This window comes from Tenrec ecaudatus, chromosome 17 (genome assembly GCF_050624435.1).
Source record: "Tenrec ecaudatus isolate mTenEca1 chromosome 17, mTenEca1.hap1, whole genome shotgun sequence".
Classification (NCBI taxonomy): domain Eukaryota; kingdom Metazoa; phylum Chordata; class Mammalia; order Afrosoricida; family Tenrecidae; genus Tenrec; species Tenrec ecaudatus.
In genome coordinates this window covers 62,482,815-62,500,546 of record NC_134546.1, presented here as the reverse complement: position 1 = coordinate 62,500,546, position 17,732 = coordinate 62,482,815, and the positions used below count along the sequence as shown (strand labels likewise).

Genomic DNA, 17,732 nt, shown 5'->3' with positions numbered 1-17,732 from the left:
AGGGAGTGTATATAGGGTTTCCTAGACTAAATCTTAAAAAGCAAACAAGCCAACAAAGCATTGTGGATTAGGTGCAGCTTTACAGAGCAGATCTCTAGTTTTATAGTCAACAATTCACACACATTTTGTTTTGATTCATCCATTGCAATCACTTCTGCAAACTGCAAACAGTTTTCTCTCTGTGTTTCCTGTTTCAGTTCTTCCTCCTTTCCCATCCCTCTGAACCTTGACCTTGGGTAAATGCTGCCTTTGGTCTTACATGGAGGGCTATTTTAATACAGGGGTGGGTTTGGTTCCAGATCAAAATGGTGACTAAGGGCCATCATCTCAAGGGTCTTACTGTCTCTTTCTGATCAATAAGCCTGGTCTTGCTTTTGATTCTGAATTTTGTTCTACATTTTTCTCCCACATTATCCTGGACCTATTTTCTTTCTTTTAAAAATTTATTATTAATTTGGATTTAATACATATATCATTCCATAGTTCAATCATGTTGAGTAGAATTATACAATTGCTACCACAGTCAGTTTCCCAACATTCTTTTTGTACAGGGACTCCTTGACATCCTCCCCCTTGTACCCCACCCCCACCTCCCGAAACCCTTACTCTACTTGCTGGCCCTTTAAGTCCTGGGTTTCATATACTGAAAAATGGAAAAGCATATACCACGTCAAGAGGGTGACCTCCAATGACATAATACCTCTGAGATCCACCCTAACACGAACAAACAAAACCCAACCCAAACCAAACAAACCAAAAATGCACATTTGAAACCCGATCAGGACCAGCCTGCCTCATAGCAGGGAGTCTACTGCCAAAGTTTTAACTGTTCAAGTCAGATTTATGCCTTTGCTCTTCGGTTCCCCTCTCTCCCAAGAACTCTGTTTAAGGACCGCTTTCCCCCGAGCCCTCAGCTTTAGATAGGAAGGGTTCTCCAGAGGGTTATTTCCTTAAAAAGTCTACAAATGAATCTTGGGCGCCCACTGTCACCATGGCTTCTGCACCCTGGATTCTCACAGTTTAGGCTCTGATACGGATTTCTCCTTCAACTGCGGATTCTATGGATTCCAACCCTTCAGTGACTGATGATGGTGTGCGTCTTCCATGTGAACTTCGTAGACATCTCACTTAGATGGCTGCTTGTTTGGAGACAAGCCTTTAAGACCCCAGGTGCTATTTTATCTGATTGCTGGTTACCATCTAAATTAAATTCTTCAGGACCTACTTCCTAAGTGCTCTTTTTCAGAGCAGTTGGTAGGGGTACTTGGACACCATCTATTCTGGTTTCAGAGTTGTGGAAACTGATGTTTGTGTGTTCTGGTTATTCATTCATTGGACTAATTGTTGTCAAATGTTTTTCTGTTTTCCCCACTCTTTTGCTTTCCTCTGGGCAGGGAGGGACCATTGATTGTACCATACATGGCTGCTCACCAGCTTTTAAGACTGCAGTCTTTACCCAAGTGGAATATAGAACGTTGTCTTTGTGAACCATACTGCACCAGTGGACCTTGGTGTCTGTCAGGATTGTGGCCTTGATCCCCAGGCCTGGCTTCTCATTCCCTCAAGTTTAGTTATGCTTAGGATGTATTAATGTCTGCCTCCTGTGTATGCTCTATCCTGTTCTTGGATATGGTTACAGCAAAGATAAATACACATATACAGATACTCTCGGCTCATATACTACTACTGCACTCTCATGAGAAGTCCCCAGTGAGAACTGCTTAGCCAGACCTTTCCTCAGTAATTCCTCAATTCCTGACTACAGAAACTGTGAGACATAATTAACGATCACCATTATTTTAAACACATAAAACATCTTACCAGTTTTTCAATATGACAAAAATGTTAAATGAACATTTGCAACTTCTATCTGTCTACATTGTGGATTCAAATTTTCTCCTGTCTTCCTTACTCATTATCCAGCTTTAGGATGGTATTTTTTCACCATTCTTATTCGATCTGTGTGCTGAATAAACAGTTTGGGAAGCTGGACTATATGAAGAAGACCACAGCCTCAGGATTAGAGAAAGGCTTATAAACAACTTCCTGTCCCTAGGTGACACTGAGTTTTAGCGAACTTCAAGCAAACGCCAATTTGATAGGCACAAAGGATGATTATGTCATTGTTTCGATGGATATTTCTTTAATTTTAGATGAGTGTAAGCATCTTTGCAGGTTGGGCGTTTATATTCAATTCCTTTGAACTGATTTTTTTTCTTGTCAACTTTGCCCATTTTTCGATTAGATTATTTGTGTTTTTCTAATTGACTCAGGAGCTTTCCATTATTAAGAACATTGGCCCTTTGTATGTAACATATGTTACAAATAGCTTTGCTCTGTTGAATTCTTTCTTTTCACCTTGTTTTAGTTACACGGATATTTTTTATTCCCTCCATTTAAAATTTTTTTGAGAAACTTAAGGTTTTTTCCTAGTCAAATTTGTCATATTTTCCATTGTGACTTCTGGATGGCTGTCATGCCTAGAAAGGCGTTTCATATTCTAGGATAAAACAAAAACAAATTTACTGCTACCAAGTCAATGTCAACTGATAGTAATCCTATAAGACAGGGTAGAACTGCCACTGTGGGTTTCTAAGACTATAACTCTTTCTCTCTTTTTTAGTTAAAAATTATTTATTATTATTTTCAATGATTTTATTGGGGGCTCTTACAACTCATAACATTCCATATATCATTTGTATCGAGCATATTTGTATATATCGTATATACTCGTGTATAAGCTGAGTTTTTCAGCATAAAAAATGTGCTGAAAAATTGGGGTTCGGCTTATTCATGGGTCAGTGTAACATCTCGCTGCCTCCCTTCCCCCAGGTAACGGGAGGAGTGCCCGTTATCTCGTGGGTGATTGCCATTTCTCCGCTGTTTATTCAAAGCCCTGCTGACACTGCAGGGCTTTGAATGTTTGTTTACTCACATGTAACCAATCAGAGCCATCCTATGATGTGTATCTTTGAATAAGCCTTTTAAGGACCGTGTGCAAAGGATGTGGCATGAATGGATGTCATCTGGTCAAGTCCGACTAACAAAAGGAGGAAACCTCATGAAGCCTGACATAGAGTTAATAGCAAAGTGGGTTCAAGATGCATGGGAAGACATTCCAGAAGACATGGTGTGACGTGCTTTCCAGAAATGTAGTATTAGTAATGCTATGGATGGCAGAGAAGAGTGTGCTTTGTATGAAAATGACAGCAGTGATGGTGATGACGGTGATCTCAGTGAGGACAGCGTCTATGATGACCTCACACCAGCTGAAGCTCTGCATTGGGATATGGATGATGATGAGGAATCCAGTTTTGAAGGATTTTAACTCTTTACATTTTAGCTTGGTTGCTGATTGAGCTCAGGGAATAGTACTCTTAAGGTATCATTGTTGATACCTTCTTGTTTTTGTGGAACCTATTTTCCACTTTCTGTGCTGATTTACTAATGTTAAATGACACGTTATCCTTTTATTTATGTTTTTTATGTAAAATAAATATTTAAATACATTACCCCACTGATGTCTCAATTTTCAGTAATTTTATTTTCATTTGTTTTGATTATTGAAACTCACCAATAGCTTCTGCATTTTCCATCCTAGGATTATACTCGAGTCAATCAGTTTTTCTGGTTTCCCAGGTAATAATTAGGTACCTCGGCTTATACTCGCGTCAGCTTATATTCGAGTATATACAGTATGTTGCCATCACCATTTTCTAAACATGTGCCTTCTATTTGAGCCCTTGGTATCAGGTCCTCGTTTTTCCCTCCCTCAAACCCTTGTGACCCCTTCATAAATTATACATTACTATTTTCATATCTTATACTGACTGCTATCGCCCTTCACCCACCTTTTTGTTGTTCATTTCCATCCCGGGTGGGGGAACCTATGTGTCAATCACTGTGATCAGTTCCCCCTTCCTCCCCGCACCTTCCTCTACCCTCCTAGTACCACTACTCCCATTTCTGTTCCTGAGGGCTTTGGATCTGACTTGGATTCCATGTGTCCTGAGCTCTTATTTGAACCAGTGTACATGCTCCGGTCTAGCCAGACTGAAAGGCAGGACTGGGGTCATAGTAGTGGGGGGGTGAGGAAGCCTCAGGGAACCAGAGGAATACTGTGTGCTTCATCGGTGGAGCCAGTCATTGTTCTGTTGAAATCCAGGAGGTTTTCATTGGCTAATTTTCAGAAGTGGATTGCCAGGCCTGTCTTCCTACTCTGACATCATCTGGAGGCACTGATGAAATCTGTCCACTGTGTTGATAGGTGAAATATGTGTACCATAGCTTCTAGCCAAACAACAACATGCAAATAACCACCACACAACAAACTGACCGAGAATGATTGCAGCACTTGGACGACTAATATGTGTTTCTGGAATGCACGGGTGGCTGCAAGAATGAATTAAGAAAGGTAAACTGCCACCTGTCAGCAAATTCTGTTGGCTCTGTCTCATTCATATATATCCCTCTCTTGCCTTTTAAAAATGTATTTTATCTTTAAATACTTTTATTGGGGGCTCTTACATGTCTTATCACAATCCATACATCCTCCAGTGTGTCAGGCATGTTTGCACATGTGCCACCATCATCATTTTCAAAGCATTCTCTTCCCACTTGAGCCCCTGATATCCCCATTTCTTCCCCCTCCCTCCCCGCCACCCCTCCCTTACAAAGCCCCCCTCCCTTACAAAGCCTTGATAAGTTATAGATTATTTTTTCCATATCTTACATTGTCCTTTACCCCTCACCCACTTTTCTGTATTCGTCCCTCTGGGAGGGATCCTTGTGATCAGTTCCCCCTTTCTCCCCCCACCCTCCCCTAATCCTCCTGGTATCTCTATTGACCTTGTTGGCCCCGAGGAGTTTATGTATCCTAGATTTCCTGTGTTGTGGTCTCTTATCTGTAGCAGTGTGCATGCTCTGGTCTAATCTGATTTGTAAGGTAGAATTGAGGTCATGATAGTGGGGTGAAGAAGCACCAAAGAACTACAGGAAAGTTGTGTGTTTCATCGGTGCTATACAGCACCCTGACTGACTCATCTCTTCCCTGTGACCCCTCTGTGAGGGGATGTCCAGTTGTCTACAGATGAGCATTGGGTCTCCACTCCATGTCCTCCCTGCCCTATTCACCTTGGGTGTGGTTTAATTCTGGATCTTAGATCCCATCAACACCTCATGATCACATAGGCTGGTGTGCTTCTTCCATGTGGGCTTGAGCTAGATGGCTGCTTGTTTATCTTTAAGCCATTAAGACCCCAGAAGGTATACCTTTTGATAGCCGAGCACCATCAGTTTTCTTCACCACATTTACTTATGCACCCATTTTGTCTTCAGCGATCATGTCAGGAAGGTGAGCATTACAGAATGCCAGATGGTTAGAACAAAGTGTTCTTGTGTTGAGGGAGGACTTGAGTCAAGGCCCACATTTTCTTATCTTTTAATCATTTTATTGGGGGCTCATACAATTCTTATCACAATCCATACATCCATCCATTGTGTCAAGCACATTTGTACTTTTGTTGCCATCATCATTCATAAAAAATTTACTTTCTGCTCGAGCCCTTGGTATCAGTTCCTCATTTCCCCCCACCCACCCTGTCCCCCCTCCCTCATGAATCCTTGATCATTTATAAATTATTATTATTTTGTCATGTCTTACACTGTCCCACGTCTCCCTTCACCTATTTTTCTGTTTTCCATCCCCCAGGGAGGAGGTTATATGTAGATCCTTGTAATTGGTTCACTCTTTCTACCCCAACTTCCCTCCACCCTCGCGGTATTGCCACTCTCAGCACTGGTCCTAAAGGGATCATCTGTCCTGGATTCCCTGTTTCCAGTTCCTATCTGTACCAGTGCACATCCTCTGGTCTAGCCAGATTTGTAAGGTAGAATTGGGATCATGGTACTAGGGTGGTGGGAGGTGGAAGCATTTAGGAAGTAGAGGAAAGTTGTATGTTTCATCGTTGCTACACTGGACCCTGACTGGTTTGTCTCCGCCCTGTGACCCTTCTGTAAGGGGATGTCCTTTTGCCTATAGATTAAGGTGACCAGATTTTAACATTGGTAAAGTGGGACACCATTGACTGGGGGGGGACGGACGTTTTTGATGAAAAAATTTGGTCTATATGGAGCAACAAAAATTTTCATAGAATGCAAAAATAGTATTATAATACATATTTTTAAATTTCAACATAAGTACAGTTTACAGATATAATACATTAAAAATTATGTATACTATTATTTTATTCTTTGGCATATTTCTCATTTGAGTGAATTTTTTTAGTAGATTGCTGTCATTTAAAAGGTCATGAAATTTTTCACAAGAATTTGTTAAATTATATTTCACACATAAAATGGCTTTCAAAGTCTCAACACTTAATTGTGATTTTTCTGATGTCCACATTTTATTTACTGTAGAAAAAACGCATTCAGTCGCAGCATTCGTTCCTGGTAAGAACAGCGCGTATTCCACAAATTTTAGTGCATTATTGTGTAGAACATGGTTTGTTTTAAAACGATGAAATATTTCTAACCATTTGTTCTCTATTGTGATTTTTGCTGATGCCCAAGATTTAACCTTTTCCTTATCAATATATTTTTAAAATAATGATACCTCATTAAAAAGATCATTTTTTGAAATATTACTATATGGGAAATTTTGAGCAATATGATCGAATGATTTTTGTACATCATTCCAATTAACTTCTTCTTTTAATGTAACCCAATGAAAATGTTCAATAGCATTATAATGTACCGTCCACTCTTCTAAATAATCTATGCAGTTACTATAGAACTTTTTTAAGTGATTCATGATATCTGCATGATTTATTGCACCTTGTTCTTCTAGCTGGCTTATACTATTACAGATAGTTAACGGAAGAAAATTATTTTCTAACTGCTCTTGACACTGAAATTTTAAATTATTAACTTCATTTGATACTTTGATTACCAAAATTTTGTCACCTTCAATACGTTTTATAGCATTTTGAAAAAGAGCTGCTTGATTGTGTACAAACTCTAGCCAAATTTTTGAAGATTCTTTTTCAAAAAACTCTTCTAAAATTCTAGAACATTTATCCTGTGATAGAAAGTAGGATTTCAAAGGATCTTATATTTTCAAAATTCTTTTGACAGCTGGCAAAAGAGCTAACCAGCGCACTTTACTGTATCCAAGTATTTTCTGATATTCGACTTCCGCAGTTTCACAAAATTCTTTAAGCATTTCAACGCGCAGTGTATATAGAGAAATAAGAATATATTTTAATAACAATATTTTCCACATCTGCGGGCAGCAGATCAGCAGCTGTTTGAATGGCCTTTTGTATGTATCATGTGCACTGCACAACCAACACCAATAATGTTTTGATCAAGGTCTTTGTTTAATTTATAAAAAATATTATTTGTACCTCTTCTCACATTTCCTCCAAAATTTGCATTCGTGTTGTCTGCACAACATGCAATCATTTTATGTTTTAAATTGTTTTTTCCCCTATATATTAATAGTGGAATTGAAAATTATATCAGAAGTTATGCCGGGCACAGAAACGAAATCTAAAATTCTAACTTTTATTCCAGTTTCCGAATTAAAAAATCTAATAATGTTTGGAAATAACTTTATATCCTTATGATTAGATGTGTCAGAATATATGGATATAAAATTAATTTTTCTAGATTTTTGTTTAATTCTGAAAATGCATATGGGGAAAGCACATTACACACAATTGCCTTAGATTTTGTTCTAGCACAGGCAGATTTTTTGTTGATTAACTTTTTGACAACTTGTGATGTACAGTCCATAGATCTGAAGGAATGATTGTGATTAATAGCATGAAAAGACATAAGTCCTTCTGCTAATGCTAGTTTCTTTTCTTCGTCTCTATAAGTTTTCCAAAAATATTCCTGTATTTTGGAGGAAGATACAGCAGTACTTAAATATCTTTTATGTTTCTGTGTCTCCAAGTGCTTTGAAGTATTCTTCTCGCCATGCGAAATAGAAAATTCACAATTACATTTCTCACATTTTACCATGTAATCACTTTTGTTTATTTTCAATAAAAGGAAATTCATTTCTTAGATCATCGTTGAATTTGCATCCTCTTTTCTTACTCATTATGTTAAAAATATTAAAAAATAATTTTAAATTATATTATAAATTATTATATACATATTGCTTAAAACCACAGCAAGTAGGTACATAATTACATGGACATATTTTATTGTTAGTTTATAAATTAAATTAATTTGATTGTTATAAAGTAACTATTTAAAAAATTATTTTAATTTTAATCCTATATTTCCTTCTAAATAATAACAATACTAACTTGTATTATTTTTTCTCTGAATTTGCCATAACATAAGTCATAAGTGTCACTTTCAAGGACGGCGCTAGACTTTTTGCAGCCACTATAAAATATAAATAATATAAGTACTGTCTGCTAAATTCAAGAAATTTTATGAAATAAATAAATTACTTACCTAAATTATATGAATAGCTGATTTGTTGACATCACTTGTTTAACTAGCACTAGCACCAAGTAGGATGTGTATCGTCTGAGAGACAGTTACAAAATGTTTTCGTTGTTGCCAGTGCCAAAAAATGCCATTGTTCATTGTCCAAACAATGGTGGTCGAATTCTAACAACTGATCAACAATGTGAACTTTGATAAGCAGTTCTCGATAATCCGTTCTCAACAATTATTTGTTATTATTAATGTTTAACATTATAAAATTAACAAAAATAATATAAAACTCATATCCTGGCGAAATAGGCACATGGTAGCCGAAATCCATATATTCCCTTCCCGTTCTCCCGCCGCTCCCCAGCTTGTCATGCATTCTTTCCAAAAATCGGGACTTTTTGAAAACACCGCAGGACACAGGACAAATTGTTAAAAATCGGGACATCTGGTCACCATACTATAGATGGATCTTGGGTCCCCACTCTGCACTCCCCCTCATTCACAATGATTTGATTTTTTTGTTCTTTGATGCCTGATACCTAATCCCTTCGACACCTCGTGATCGCACAGGCTGGTGTGCTTCTTCCATGTGGGCTTTGTTGCCTCTGAGCTAGATGGCCGCTTGTTTACCTTCAAGCCTTTAAGACCCCAGACGCTGTATCTTTTGATAGCCAGGGGTGCACATTTTCTTACTCGCCCCTGACCCTGTCCCACCATTACTTCTCTCAGTCACCTCTATCTCATTCTGTCCCAGCGGATCGGAAGAGACACAGCCGTCTTCTGGCTCAGGCCCTTTTTCCCTTGGCTGCTTTCCTTGCCTGGAGCACGTCTCTGCTAGGGGTCTGCACAGCCCATCCTTGCGTGGCTGGTCCTGGAAACCACCAGGAGCTCCGTGGCACAGAGGCTGGGCTTTCTGCTCTCCTACATGCTTCCATTCTCGAAGTCGCAGCGCTGTCACTATGAGTCCGCATTGATGCCTCGCCAGTGAGCTGAGTGAACATTGAATTGTTTTGCAGCTCCCAGAGGGCCGGTTTCTGTTTGGTTTGTTTGTTTGTTTGTTTTCCTCCCCCATAGTACGTAGACCCATTCTTGGAAATAGTGGGCCCTAAACGATGAGTTGGAGGGTGGAAAGAAACAAAGACGGGGCAGGAGGCGGGAAGCTAAAGGAAAGCTAGAGCTTGAAGATTTGACCAGAGGACCTCCTCACCTGTAGTCCTGCCGAGACTGCCAGACTGCACCTCAGAGGACTTCTGAACGGCACCGTTGCCTAGTCGTTTTCTTTTTTGCTGTCTTCCTGACTTTGCCATTATGTTTTCTCTTCTTTCCTCTTGCCTGAGAAACATGTCTTGGCTGTAGTTGTAATTGACTTCCACCTGGCACTGACGGGCTGTGCCCGGTGATGTATTGTATATTGCCGTACCTTTCTGTCATCTTGGTTGGAGCTGACATGTATGTACCTCTCAGAAGCCCACTGGGTCCTTGTTACTGCAGTACGTGCTGTGTGCCAGGCCGCTGCAGCGCCTCCTGTTTATTGGTTAGGCCTGTGCGTGCCCCCCACCTGAGGCTGCCTCTCCTCTCCTCTCCTGCCCCTTATGTCCCTTCTCTGGGTTCCTCTTGTGGATGCATGTTGCTTCAAGTAAATCGCTAACAACATATGGCCCGTTATGATTCTCTTTCCCCAAACTCTGCCATTTTGTATATTTGTGACACACTGCAGGTTTTGTGAAGATTGCTTCATAATATTTGTTTACCATCTGCTGCACTCTATTTGGTATCTTGCTAGGATTTTTGCCTCCATTTTAAGTGACATTAACAAAATCCAGCCAGTACATAGACTTTCGGATTCTCCTTTTGCTTCCCGAATGTGCTGGGAATCATATTACTATGCTCCAGGCAACTAGAGAAGCCTGGCATTCTCGTTGTGAACCAGTGCATCAGATCTCTCCCTCCCCTTTCTGCTGCTATCCACGGCTTCGTTTTTGGTCAGATGGCAAATATCCTCCCTGTGTAAGACGAAGAGTTTGAATGATTTTTTCTCCCTCCTACTTCTTCCTACCTAGCACCACTACTTTCCCCCATATTCACTGCCATCGTTGCTGGGGAAGCTCTTTGGGCCACTTTAGTGGCTTGTTCTGATGTGTAGGTCCAGTCGGTGTCATTTTTATAGCCAGTCTGGTTCTGCAGGTAAATGGACTTGCTGGATGGACTACATCCAACTTTTGGTCAAAAAAGTGTTCAGGGTTTTGTCTTTCTAAGTTTTTCGACACACATATACCTCTTCTTACCTTTTACTGACTTCTCAGCCAATGATTTTAGAGAGAAGCGGATTCTTAATGCCAATGTTAAGGCTAATTGTTTCTTCTGGGACTGCTACCAAAGGCAGAGAGCCATTGACTTTGTCTTTTTGGCTGAATTGCCGGTCTTCACCTGGGTGTGGCTACCATGGAGAGGAGCGGTTTTTGTGGACCGAGTCTCCTCTTGGATAAAACACACAAAGATTAAAGAGTGCAGCAGTTTCCCCTGAAGAGGAATTTGCCAAGAAAACAAATACCTACATAAAATTCGTGATGGGAAAGGCACAAACCAGCAACAACAACAATAACAACAAATAATCTAATATTCAGGGGAAAAGATTGAGTGCCTTTTTAATCCATAAAAAATATGAATGACTGGGTCACGTTAGCCTGTTTTTCTCCCTGGCTTGATTGGCATGCCTCTTTCGGTGTAGCTGAAGTCTGTCTTTCTCTCGGAGTCAGATCCCTGAAGGGCAGCTTCAGTACTTGGCCCCAAAATTATTGTTGAAAAGCTCTGCTAGCCCGTTGTCCTCCGGTTTTGTTTGTTTGTTTGGTGTTTTCTGGTTCACTTACACCAGAGGACCTTTGTAGGGTGGTAGACCTACTTTTATGGGGCTTCTCGGCAGGACACTTCTCCGATAGCTGGCTTCTCTCACAGTTGTTCACTGACGTAATCCCTTCAGAGATTCATAGAACTCCAGGCTTAGGTTCAAGCTGGCTTTGAGAACTTGAACTCGCCACTCCCACTCCCCCTTTTCCCCTCTGTTTTTGATTCAGAGAGGATGTGGTTTCAATGATCTTTCTGGAATTTGATTCCTCTCTTTACAAATTATGGAAAGGTTTTTATACTGCTTTAATTAACTACAAATTCACCTCCCATACTAACCCATGGGAGCAGTACTTATTGAGGGCTCATATGTATTAAAATTTGAATGTAGACAGGCTATAAAAGTTCATTTTACTGGGGCCTTGTACAGCTATTATCACAATCCATCCATCCATCCATTGTGTCAAGTACATTTGTACATTTGTTGCCATCATCATTTTCTTTCCACTTAAGCCCTTGGTATCAGTTCCTCATTTTCCCTCCTCTTTTCCTCCCACCTCCCTCCCTCCCTCATGAACCCTTGATAGTTTATAAATTATTATTATTATTTCATGTCTTACACTGTCTGATGTCTCCCTTCACCCACTTTTCTGTTATCCATACCCCTGGGAGGGGGTATAGGTAGATCATTGTGATCAGCTCCCCCTTTTCCCTCCCATTTTCCCCTTCCCATCCTGGTATCACTACCCTGATTATTGGTCCTGAGGGGTTATTTGTCTTGGATTCCCGATGTTTCCAGCTCTTATTTGTTTGTACCCATGTACATGTTCTGGTCTAGCCAGATTTGTCAGGTTGAATTGGGGTCATGACAGTGGAGTGGGGGAAACATTAAAGAACTAGAGGAAAGTTGTGTGTTTCGTTGGTGCCATACTTCACCCTGACTCTCTCGTCTCTTCCTTGTGACCCTTCTATAAGGGGATGTCCAATTGTCTACAGCTGGGCTTTGGGTCTCCACTCTGTACTCCCCCTTATTCACATTGATATGATTTTTTTGTTCTTCGTCTTTGATGCCTGATACCTGATCCCATCGACACCTCATCACACCAGCTGGTGTGCTTCTTCCATGTGGACTTTGTTGCTTCTCAGTTCAAGCATTTATGGCTGCTTATTTATCTTCAAGCCTTTAAGACCCCAGATGCTATATCTTTTGGTAGCTGGGCACTGTCAGCTTTTTTCACATTTGCTTATGCACCCATTTTTTTAAACGTTTTATTAGGGGCTCATACAACTCTTATCACAGTCCATACATATACATACATCAATTGTATAAAGCACATCTGTACATTCTTTGCCCTAATCATTTTCTTTTCTTTCTTTCTTTTTTCTCCTTTTCTTTTTTTACATTTTATTTGGGACTCATACAACTCTTATCACAATCCATACATATACATACATCAATTGTATAAAGCAATTGTATACATTCCTCACCCCAATCATTCTCAAAGCATTTGCTCTCCACTTAAGCCCTTTGCATCAGGTCCTCTTTTTTTTCCCCCTCCCTCCCCTTTTCCCTCTCCCTCATGTGCCCTTTGTAATTTATACATCGTTATTTTGTCATATCTTGCTCTATCCGGAGTCTCCCTTTCCCCACTTCTCTGCCGTCCCTCTCCTAGGGAGGAGGTCACATGTGGATCCCTGTAATCAGTTCCCCCTTTCCAACCCACTCACCCTACACTCTCCCTGCATCACCCCTCACACCCTTGGTCCTGAAGGTATCATCCACCCTGGATTCCCTGTGCCTCCAGCCCTCATATGCACCAGTATACAACCTCTGCCCTATCCAGCCCTGCAAGGTAGAATTCGGATCATGGTAGTTGGGGGGAGGAAGCATCCAGGATCTGGGGGAAAGCTGTGCTCTTCATCGGTACTACCTCGCACCCTGACTGACCCATCTCCTCTCCTAAACCCCTCTATGAGGGGATCTCCAGTGGCCGACACTTGGGCCTTGGGTCTCCACTCTGCACTTACCCTTTCATTCAATGTGGTATATGTATATATATATATACATATACATACACACACACACATATATATACACACACATATTCTTTTTTTTTTTTTTTTGCTTATGCACCCATTTTTAGCCAGCCTTTTTTTTTGTTAACTTTCATCTCGGTAGCCAGCTCTGGTGCAGAAATGAGATTTACAAAAACAAAAAAAAATGATTATGTTCAGCCTGGAAATTGTTCTTTAACCAAGTTCAAGACTTCTCAAGCATAAATAATTTTTAGTTTACATTTAAACAGAGAATTGGACTTGATTTTAAAGCAAAAATGTAAGTTCTTTTATGTGTGGTGTTATATAATACTATTTACCTTTACACTCCATCAGGGGAGCCCAGATGATAGGGAGTCATCTGCTGGTCTGCTCACTGCAAGATCAGCCACTCCCTCCGAGAAGTGAGGTTCTCTGCTGTGCTATCGATTTACAGCCTCAAAAACTCATAGGGACCATTCTACTCTGTCCTGTAGGGTCACAGTGAGTTGGAATTGACTCGATGGTAGGGAAGTTTTTACTGTGTCTGCCCCCTCCCTGCACCCCCATCTCCTGCATTTTAAAGAAAGCTTTTCGACCTCCCTTTGAATATCTGCAACCATTGTGGAAATTCCTCATTGCATTTCCAAAACTGGAGAATGGCACCTCCTACCACCAGCCCCTATCTCTGTTTGGTCCTAGAGAGTCCATACATTGTAAAAAGACAGAGAAAGAGAGCACTAGACTCCTACAGACTCCTTATGCACTTGGAAGCCTTTCTGTTTCTGCAAGTGACCAATAGCTCTTGGTGGATTAGTAATGATGTCAACTCTCTATGCAGTGTCACTTGATGACAGTGCTTCCGATTGAGTTGGGACACTTGACAAGAGGCAGTCAAGACCCGAGATGCCAGATCCAGGAACAAGTTCTTTGGAAACAACACCTTGATGAGACGTTGACTTGGCTACTGAGCAGGGGGGGCTGGCCTAACTGCTGGTTTCCTTCCTGCTGTCAGATTGTCGTTGGCTGCTGAGGGTCAGAAGGAAGACGGATTTTGCTCGGAACTAGGCTAATTGGGAGAGAGCACCTTGGGCTCCCACAGACTGCTCCCAGAACAGGGACTGTCTTCAGAAGTGTCCCTGGGAGTGCCCACTGAGGTGAGGGGCGGACAAGATCCACATCTGAACCCCAAGCCCCTGCATAATCAGGAAGAGTTCCCAGAGCATGCCTGGCAAATGTATTGTCTTCATGGTGGGATTCTGTCTCTGGTCATCTAGACCTCTAATCTGAGTGATCGTTGCATCTTATCAAGTGAGTAATGATATGCCCGCAAGTGACCAAAAAATAATAACAATGATTGTTTAATGTTCCAAAGCTGAAGCGCTGAAGTAAGAGTCAGTCCCGTCCAGGTTGTCATCCCGGGAAGCTGGGCACTCCTTCCAGCAAGGCTGCCACCGCTCACAGCAGGTCTGGCATTTCTTCAGTGGTGCATTTAAAGCCTACCACATAGGCTGTTGTCACCACTGACAAATGGTTGTCTTTCAAAGGATGAGGTAACTATCTCAATATTTAGAAAGAGCCAAAAGTCATTCTGAGCCTTGCCTGGCAGATGGTGTGGGTGTGGGACCAGGCCAACAGTTCTCTTTGGGGTTAACAAATGAGATCATCTGGTCTGTCCTCGGATTCTGAAAGCAGTTTTTGAAGAGCTTCTTTAAAATTTTTTTAATAAGGGAAAATGAGGAGCTGATACCAAGGGCTTCAGTAGAAGCATTTTTGAAATAGGTAGATTATTTCTTGGTGTGACTCCTTTGATGACAACATCTATCCAAATGGATACAATCTGGTTGTGTGTTTCTAAAGTCCTCTTAAAACTGTTCCATGACTTCAATGCAACATGAGTGACCACTGCAATTTAATGATGATCAGAGAATACCTAATACAAATGAGCCTGCCCCGAGAGAGAAAGAATGCGCTGCTGATAACATGGGACAAAGGAACCACGTGTGTTGGAGTTCGTCTTTCACAAAGGCCCCCATTTCTTGTTTTATAGAAGGAGAATAGTGATCAAGCTGATGGCTGTATCACGGAGTTGCTGTTAGATTTTTAATGAAGTACTGCATAGGAAGCATACATTGTGACACCTTGTGTGTACTTACTTACCCACTGCCTTCGAGTCGATCCGACTCATCGTGACCACTGTATGGCTTTCTGAGGTTGTAAATCTTTTTTATATCATTTTATTGGGGGCTCATACTACTCTTATCAAATCCATACATCCATCATTGTACCAAGCACAGTTGTACGTTTGTGGCCATCATCTTTATGACAGTAGTAGACCACCTCATCTTTCTCCCGCTTGTGTGCGGTAGTAGTCCATAAATGTTAGTCATTTGTATCATGCTTTTGTGACTTGATAAATTACCCAGGAGAGAGGAGAGTAGAGAAGTCCAGGGAGAGGGTGCTGTTTGGGAACAATTTTTAAGTATTATTACCAGAACTACACTGAACTCTCTCTCTTTTTAAGTGTTTCAAACCTGTTCTAGTTATACTTATTTTTTTAAGATAGATATTATGAATGACACAAGCATTATTGTAATCTGGGCTATCCTTAAAATGGCTTTCCTTTTTTTTTTTTAAGATGCTAGGGGTCCTGGTGGTGCCTTCGTGAAAGCACTTGCCTGCTGACCTGATGAGTTAATGGTTCAAACCCACTGGCCACTGAGAGGGAGACAGATGATGCAGTCTGCGTCAATAAGTTCACAGCCCGGCCCGCCCGTGAGGCAGTTCAGTTGTCTGAGAGTGTCACTAGGAGTCAGAATTCACCAGCACTATTTTCTGGTTTTTGTTTTTAATTGAGATGCTAACTGTAGTCAGAAGAAAAAGGAAAAGGAAATTAATCAATGACCCTAATGTTCCCCCAACCTATAGTGTTGAGATTTTTTTTGGTCCTTTACAATTTTTAGAATTTATAATCTAATGGTAAAAAACCAATTGTATCATGTTCCTTCTTAGCATGATTTTTGTACATTTAAAAAAATCTCATTACATTATGTTGCTTTTTAAACAGATGAAGATGAAGATGGTGATCGAATTACAGTGAGAAGTGATGAAGAAATGAAGGCAATGCTGTCATATGTAAGTATATTACAAATGAGGACTATTTTTTAAAATGTTAATGTAATTGAGGATGAGGTTCCCCAGGCATAGTGAGGCTATGGAAGTTAAATTACAGTTGTCATAACATTTCGCTATATCATATGGACGGTTTTCAAAGATTCCCGTATGTGAAAGTTAAGGGCATTCTTTTCAGAGGACTTGCACACTTACTGATCATATCATGAACATTAAGAATAATGCATCTTAATGACTTTTGCATTAGGTATGGTGCAGACTAAATGGACTATCAATTTCCTGTATTTTTTATGCAGTACTTAAAGTAACGGCTCATTAAAAATGAACCCCTGGGCTCTAAAAAATTTTTCAAAATCTACTTTCAACTGGAGATCTCTTTCACCCTTCCAAACAGACTATAGTTATAATGTAGCTGCAGGCTTAATATGGAAACACGATTTAAAGAGGTACTCTGAGTTATTTTATGTTCTGCTCCCCCCTCCTACCCCAAGATGAACTACAGGGTTACTTGCTGAATCCAAGTGATTTGAATCTATCCAGAAATGACTTTTCTTGCATGTTTCAAATGTCACTGAAATTTCCCATTAAAGTTTGTTTCTAAAGAAAGTAGATAAACAAGAGAAAGGGGTGTCTTTCAGAAACTTTAGTGCTATGTTTGGTAAATTCAAGTGCCACGAAATAGAAGTGAGCCCAGATTGGAGTTTTCTTCTCTTTTGTTTTTGTTTTGTGTCGGTTTGTAATCTGTTTCCAAAGCCCTCCCCAGTGTTGTGGCTGAAAGAGCCCCTACTGGGAAGTCCAGAGACCACCCCTCTCCTCTGGCTCCCTGGCCTTAGGCAAGTCACTTAACCTTGCAGAGGGCTGCTGCCTCATCTGTCAACTGTGGATAATAATACTTGTCCTTTCTGCTGCACAGGGCCATTGTAGTCATCAATAGGGGCAGTAGATGTGGAAAGTTACGAGTTCTATACAAATGCAAAGTGTAGTTCAGTGGAACCCAAGGACCCAGGACCCATGGGGCTCAGTGAAGACACCATCTTAGCCAACTGGTTAGGTTGTACATTTGTGAGAAACCTTTGCTTAAACCAGGATGCTGTTTCATTGTAATGAAAACTGTAAAGAAAAAGAAAAACAATCTGTGTGGGTTTTCTCCAATAGTTTTAATTTAGGGTAGGAGGAGAGAGAACAAGAAGAATGGCATGATTAACAGAGCGTTGCTTTCAACCAGCACAGAGCCGGAAAAGTCAATTTCCCATTGACTTCCC

General features: G+C 40.7%; 1 protein-coding gene across 2 annotated transcripts in view; it reads left to right on the top strand.

Annotated features, from left to right (window-relative positions):
* The window catches only part of MAP2K5 (mitogen-activated protein kinase kinase 5), a 288,293-nt gene that overhangs the window by 28,119 nt on the left and 242,442 nt on the right, over positions 1-17,732 (top strand). For both annotated transcript variants that reach the window (XM_075535636.1, XM_075535635.1), the window contains exon 3: positions 16,406-16,473. In XM_075535636.1, the coding sequence (XP_075391751.1) occupies positions 16,406-16,473 (68 nt within the window). The remainder of the gene's footprint in view (positions 1-16,405; positions 16,474-17,732) is intronic.